This window comes from Triticum urartu, unplaced genomic scaffold (assembly GCF_003073215.2).
Source record: "Triticum urartu cultivar G1812 unplaced genomic scaffold, Tu2.1 TuUngrouped_contig_4830, whole genome shotgun sequence".
Lineage (NCBI taxonomy): Eukaryota > Viridiplantae > Streptophyta > Magnoliopsida > Poales > Poaceae > Triticum > Triticum urartu.
This window is the reverse complement of record NW_024115452.1, coordinates 1-6,382: the sequence shown is the minus strand read 5'-3', so window position 1 is coordinate 6,382 and position 6,382 is coordinate 1. Positions and strand designations below refer to the sequence as shown.

At 43.7% G+C, this 6,382-nt stretch overlaps 1 protein-coding gene across 1 annotated transcript; it reads right to left on the bottom strand.

Moving 5' to 3' along the window:
* Nucleotides 1–1,378: 1,378 nt before the first annotated feature.
* On the bottom strand, nucleotides 1,379–6,370 carry LOC125528379 (beta-1,2-xylosyltransferase RCN11). Its single transcript, XM_048692862.1, has 4 exons — nucleotides 6,257–6,370; nucleotides 3,842–3,991; nucleotides 1,813–2,559; nucleotides 1,379–1,718 (listed from the first exon to the last, which is right to left on the bottom strand). The coding sequence occupies exons 1-3, from the start codon at nucleotides 6,314–6,316 to the stop codon at nucleotides 1,837–1,839; spliced, it is 933 nt and encodes a 310-aa protein (XP_048548819.1). The 5' UTR covers nucleotides 6,317–6,370; the 3' UTR covers nucleotides 1,379–1,718; nucleotides 1,813–1,836.
* Between the last annotated feature and the right edge of the window lie 12 nt (nucleotides 6,371–6,382).

Below are 6,382 nucleotides of genomic sequence, written 5' to 3'. Positions count from 1 at the left end.
CACGGCCATCCATCAGAGACACCGAAAAGTAGTATTAGTAGGGGCACTATACACTATACACTGTAGTACGACCTGCACAAACGATTAAAGCCACGCATCCAAAACATTCCTCTCGTCGAGTCTTTATATCTTTCAAGAACTTCTCAGCCAACACCCCACGCATTGTTGCTCTCCCTCTCGTTGATTACTTCGGAATCGGTTCGTCGATCGTTTAATCAAGCGAGTGATTGCATTTCCATTTGAATTCATGCATGTACGTATGTAACCGTATTTCATTTCTAGATAGACTTGGCAGGGCCGGCATAGTTGACTGTCCCCATCGATCGATCTCACGGTCGGGTGTACCACATAAGCCTGTTGTGATGTGAGCTTTCTGCCGTGTTTCACCCAGTGCAGGAGTTAATGGCCGTCGATCACTTGATGGCCATGTCGTTCGACCCGACGACGATATCGCGCGGCTAGTGGTTATATATGTATGTCTTCGAGGTAGGTAAATATTGTGATGTCCATGATGAGATCGACCACCCGTTCACGCGAGCACATAGGATCGCGTGGGCAAGCAGCAAGCAAACTCGCGTATCTGGACCCGTATGACCAGCCATACACTGTTTGCTCACCACATGCGCTAGTAATCATCGCCGTGCACATGTTCATGCATGTTCCTCAAGAGATAAATATACTGAGAATGATATATTTCAAACAGGTCGCTTGTAGGGATAAGGTGTGCGTGTGTGCGTTTATATGGATGAGTGTATGCGCGTGTATATAAGCGCTTGCTTCTGTACTGTGTTTTAAAAAAAAACCAGGATCACTGATTTTATAGCTGGCCATATAGTTCCACACGGCTTCTTCCTCAAGACGCCGGGTCCAGACGGAAAACAGGAAGAAACCCAATGCGACCCCTCCCAGACCCAAGCCCAATAGACGTGGGAGCAGAGCCATGATTCCGGCCAGGGTTTCGAGCTAATCTCGGCCGGCAACACGGCACGGCATGTGCCCCCTTCTCACTCATACGAGACACATGCCCACGGTGCCCACAGCCCAAACGCACAGCAACGCAGGCCCTTCTTCCAACCTTCCCTCCGAAAAATTCAAGACGCCGCTAGCTCCGCCAGTAGGTGAGGGCGATAAATGCCGGAGCACAGATGCTTCGATTTAACACGTCGAAGCAGCGCCTACGCCGGGCAGGCAGCAATGATACCGTCCAGGAAGACAATGGCTACTAGTATCATCAACAGTGCGGGCTACAGCAGCAGCAGCAGACAAAAGGAACAAGGTACGCAAGTACACGGGCGAGCGCGTTATGACTGACCCGGCACCGTCGATCCCACCTTCCAAAATGATACACCGCCGCTGCCAACGCGTCCGTTGGCAGAAATAATGGGCACATCATACACCGTGCACAAGAATAAATGTTCATCAGGAACTGGGCAGCGGGAGGCGGCACTCGACACTCGCATTGCAACACAAAAACTTTCCAAGCCCAAACGATAAAATTACAATTACAGTTCGATCCATCCCCAGGACCGCGGCGAACACGTCGAGAACGGAATGGACAGTGTCAATTGGGTTTCTTCGTGTCATCAGTAGCTTGTCAGCGGAAAATCGGTTTACATCTGGCAGCCGAAAATTCCTCTGCGAAGAACTGGGGCTGTGTGGCTCCTAGACCACGGGCGTGACTGAATGAATGACCAGTAGAGTGCGCTCTCCAACTGTAACTGCAAGCATGGGCGTGGCTAGTGTGACCAGTGTATATGAACTAAACAGAATTATCCACTCAACAATGCTCGTGGCGGTTTTCACGGCGAATACCTCAACGCCAAGAATCACTCTGTTTCAGCATCCGAGACCTTTCAGTATATTCCCTAACTCACTGGTAACATCTGGGATACTTGCATATGATCCAGGGAGATTTATGGCATGATATTCTAACGACTTCCAGCGTGAGATCAAGCCAAAATGTGGGCGTCTATAGAAGCTGCTGATTATCTCAAGAACTTTTGTGTCTGGCGTGGCTGAAACCAGGTGTGTCAGACCAGCCCCATGAGCCCCTATTATGACTGAAGCTTCCAGGATAGCCTGGAGTTGCTCCTTCATGCTCATGTGCGCAAAAAGACCATTCACGACAGTTATTTTGCACTTCTGACCTTTTGCCCACTTCTCAACTGCATCGAATACCTCCTGCTCATTGCTTAGCCTAGATTCAACCTTTCCACTGTGACGTGGGTGGGCCAAGTAGTCTTCTCTCCGAACAAAGAGAATCTTGAGTCCGTTTGATGTTTTTTTAGGCGGCACGATCCCATCCTCCAGAAGATCAAAAGAAGCTATAATCATCTCCCCAAATTCAGACAACCGTGCAGTTTTCTGGTGGTCTGGTTTATTTCTAAGGGACTGAGCAGAGGCTCCTTCACAGCTGAAGCTTTCACTAAGCCCCTTAAATAGAGCAGTCTCATAGCCCAATGGTGAAAGAACTGCATGCCGGAAACAAACAGGGCCAGAGAAGCTCTTGGCATAGGTCACATTCGAAAAAAGTGATTCCCATGTTTGCTCCAGTGGTGCCTGCGGGATATCAGGTCATATCTGTTACAAACAAGAATATACATGGGGAAATCAACTGAATCATTTTGGACAAGAATGATTTCACTCCTTAATTAGCAGATAAATACACTAGAAACTCACAAAGTATGCAAGCAGTTGATATCTCGATATCAATACTGTTGACGTATAAATGCATAGCCCACCTTTCCCCATCAGTTGGAGCTTTTGGGTGAACTGGCTGGTGCGTGCAGTTCTACATGATATCAGAGCCAAGCGGTCTTGAGTTCAAGACCCGGCTGGTGCAATTTAAAAATAAAAAATTGCGGGCCACTTTCGGTCCACGTTTAGGCCTGAGGGGGCCACACGTGAGGGGGAGTGTTCACGTATAAATGCATAGCCCACTGGCTGGTGCGTGCAGTTCTACAAATACAATGGCATAATTGAGCAGATGGCTGCTCATGTTCTTGTGTTGAATGGGAAACATAAGTTAGTTTTGGTAGGAAGGAAATGATACTGTAAATATAATGACAACACTGCTGCACATCTTATAAACAGAACTACCATCATTCTTCACCATCCCACCCTATCTTCAAATGTTCTGATAAGGAGTTACAAACAGCACACACCCACATCGACTATCAAAAGTATGACACTGTTCTAACTATTCCATGAACAGGTGGTGACATGGTGAGATGATTGATGAGACATGCCACAGAATGGTTAGCCCTGGTTGACTGATTTTGGTAAGCTTAACTCATTAGAGTCAAAAAACTCAAACTCTGCCAAGTGTTCCATTCTTTCTTCAAATTTTACTGCATGCAGTGCTTAATTTTAGTAGTTACCATAAACCGCACTTTAAGCTGCATATAATAATTCTGAACAAAGAGAATAACATGATAGAGCAATTGAAAATGCAAGCTCAGGCAGACATGGAAGCATAGAGCTGTATGAATGGCATAACTTTGGATCAGGTGTCAGGACAGAGTTCTCAGGAAATTTGTATCTATAGGAGATGTAGAACAGAAATACTAAGAGAAAGGGAAAGGATTTGGAAGAGTTTTAGATTGCAATGATCTCCTAACAGGGGCAGCAGATACGGTCCCAGATACCAAACGAGCAAAGATATCTATGTGAAGAATATGAACACACTAACAAACTACAGATCAGGCACATAACTCTCAAGTTGATATTTTACCACCCAAACTACTGTCCAAACATACTAATTAATCATGACGAATGCAACATATCTCATGTAATGTACCAAGAGTCATAAGCATAGAATGTTTCTAAGTACAGTACATACCTTGCAATGCCCATCCACGAAAACAACATTAGGACGATCAGGTAAATTCGTGACTCTGGAACTAACATATGCACTGTACCAGTCTGTGATTGTGTGGAAAAGGTTTGCATACTCAAATCGTGTGACCAGAAGTGTCGGTTCTTCAATCCACTGCACCAAGTGTTACAACACAGTCACTAAGCAACTAGAGAAATTAGGAAGAATTCAAGAATTTATTCAAAATAATACAATCGAATAAGTACTGCCATATAATAGTCACAATCATGAAATAAGTTAAATATCTGCTTGTCAAGAAGTCCATGTGCTTCTTCATGAAGAGTATAACACAAAGAGAGACACTACATTGGTACAGTTTAATACCATGGAAATTGGCACCACTAGTTTTTTTAACCATTCCTTGATATTAAAGTGCGCCGACATGCATCACTGGTATATTAGCATAACTGAAGCACAAATTGTGCTGCACCCAGTTTTACACCAAGAAAATTGCAATAAACTGAAACTGAACCAAATAGCGAAGAGAATAACCACGATATTTATATATGCTAATAGTAGAACTAGGCTCTTACGAAGTACCCATTCAACCTGAGAATAGAAAGGAAAAGGTAAAACTCCACACACTGCTTAGAAATACTAACACATGTAACAGTTTGATTGCTCAGTGATAACATCTCGGATTACTCCCTCCAATTTACTTTTTGGCACATAGGCTTACAACTCCATGGAAGATAGGAATTTGAAACTGCTGATTGCAGCTTCCCAGACTATATGTTTGTTATGTTTGTATAACCCCAAGGTTCAACCTCTTACTTACCATGACAAAAATAAATGGCATTTTAAAGACAAAATGCAATAACTGAAAATTTGTTAGCTGCAACTGTAATGTGTCATTATTTGTTTAAATGTGAATTGAGTGTAAGTCCATATACAGCCTGCTATGATTCACTACTTTCATATCGTCATTCATTCCTATCTAATATGTGGCATGTACAGAGAGACACAGATGGCACGGCTGGAGCCAGGATGATCCTGCGTGATCATAAAGGTACGGTCATCTTTGCTGCCATACGCATGTTGTTTAACTGTGTTGATGCCCTGGAAGCGGAGGCGGCAGCGATGGATGAAGGGCTCCGGCTTGCTCTCCACTGGACAAACTCACCTCTGGTAGTGGAGATGGACTGCGCTGAGTTGTTGCAAATGATTCAATCAAGAGACGTTGATAGATCACGGTACGTGCACCATATAAGAGAGATCAGAAGGATTCTGACTCAAGAAAGGAACATTAGTCTAGCTAAGATCAGCCGACATGCAAATGAAGCGAGTCACACCCTCGCTTGTATGGGTCGTTCGCAGCAGCGAACTGCATGTTGGCTTCGAAACTTCCCTGATGAGATAGCTAGCATAGTCAATTCTGAATGTAATCATCTTGCTTGATTAATGAAAGTTCCTTTCCCGCAAAAAAATTTGCTTGAGGAAGTAAACTTTGGCATCCATGCACATGTGTAAGCCAAATAATCCAAATTTGCTGAAGACTAGTTTGTATGCAGTTACCAAATAGGGGCACTACACGCATCACGAAATATCGCAATTCAATATGAGTGACCTATTTGAACTACCACACAACATAGTCGCTTTAACCCAATTTGTGGTTTCTTGAATTATCTTTAATTCATGTAAGGTCCTTTTTGAGCTTCCCACAAATTATTCGTTCTATTTCACACACAGTCTGCATCTAGCACAGATAGCAATTTCCTTTATTTGTATGTTTCTTCTTATTACTGGCATGTATGCAGTAATTATGGGATTACCTTTTTTATTTCATATCTAGTACTAATTATTCTTACCATATAAGGGATCTGATTTACATTTAATGTAAAAATGAGTTCGCATCATACAGGGGAGAGAATACTCACCACTCGTGATATTTGATACTCCTACTGAATTTGCAGCATTTAAGATTTAGGATTCCAAATAAGATTTGTTGTCAGAGGTTGTTTTAGAAAAGTTGCTGGCAGTTACTGTGGAGGGACTATGGCTTAGATCCTTTTCTTTTATGCACAATTTAGCCACCATCCACCACTCACCCCATAAGCACGAGTGGAGTGAAAAGGGGTGGATATTATGTGAGCCAGAGTAAGATTGCAAAGCCTTTTTTGCAGATAGGAATATCCAGCTATCCTCTAATTCCTCACAATTTACCCTTTGTTTAGGAAACTGATAAATAAAGGAAATTAATACTAGTAGCAAAGAGAGCTAATCCAGCAGATTCAATTAATGACGTACTCTTCAATTTTGTGAGATTACTTTCTATAGGAAGATAGATTGTGCAATAATTCACTTCCAATCAATCACCAAACACACCTTATATCAGTTATAGGTTGCTGAAACAAAGTCAGTTATCACGGCAAGGAATACCTGGGAGCAGTGGAGCTCACCGGGCGGCACGACACGCGCGGAGTCGAGCAGCGCTCTCATGGTGTGCGTCCCGATCCCGTTGGTGGGCACGTGGGCGTCGAGGAACCCCGGCTCGACCAAGGGCCC

What these genes read in the sequence shown, in the direction of transcription:
- LOC125528379 (XM_048692862.1), bottom strand. Translation starts at nt 6,316, where the DNA reads ATGAGAGCGCTGCTCGACTCCGCGCGTGTCGTGCCGCCCGGTGAGCTC. An exon ending in GTGAGCTCCACTGCTCCCAG is followed by an intron (nt 3,992 to 6,256) that starts GTATTCCTTGCC and finishes CACTTGGTGCAG; the next exon opens with TGGATTGAAGAACCGACACT. An exon ending in TCGTGGATGGGCATTGCAAG is followed by an intron (nt 2,560 to 3,841) that starts GTATGTACTGTA and finishes GATATCCCGCAG; the next exon opens with GCACCACTGGAGCAAACATG.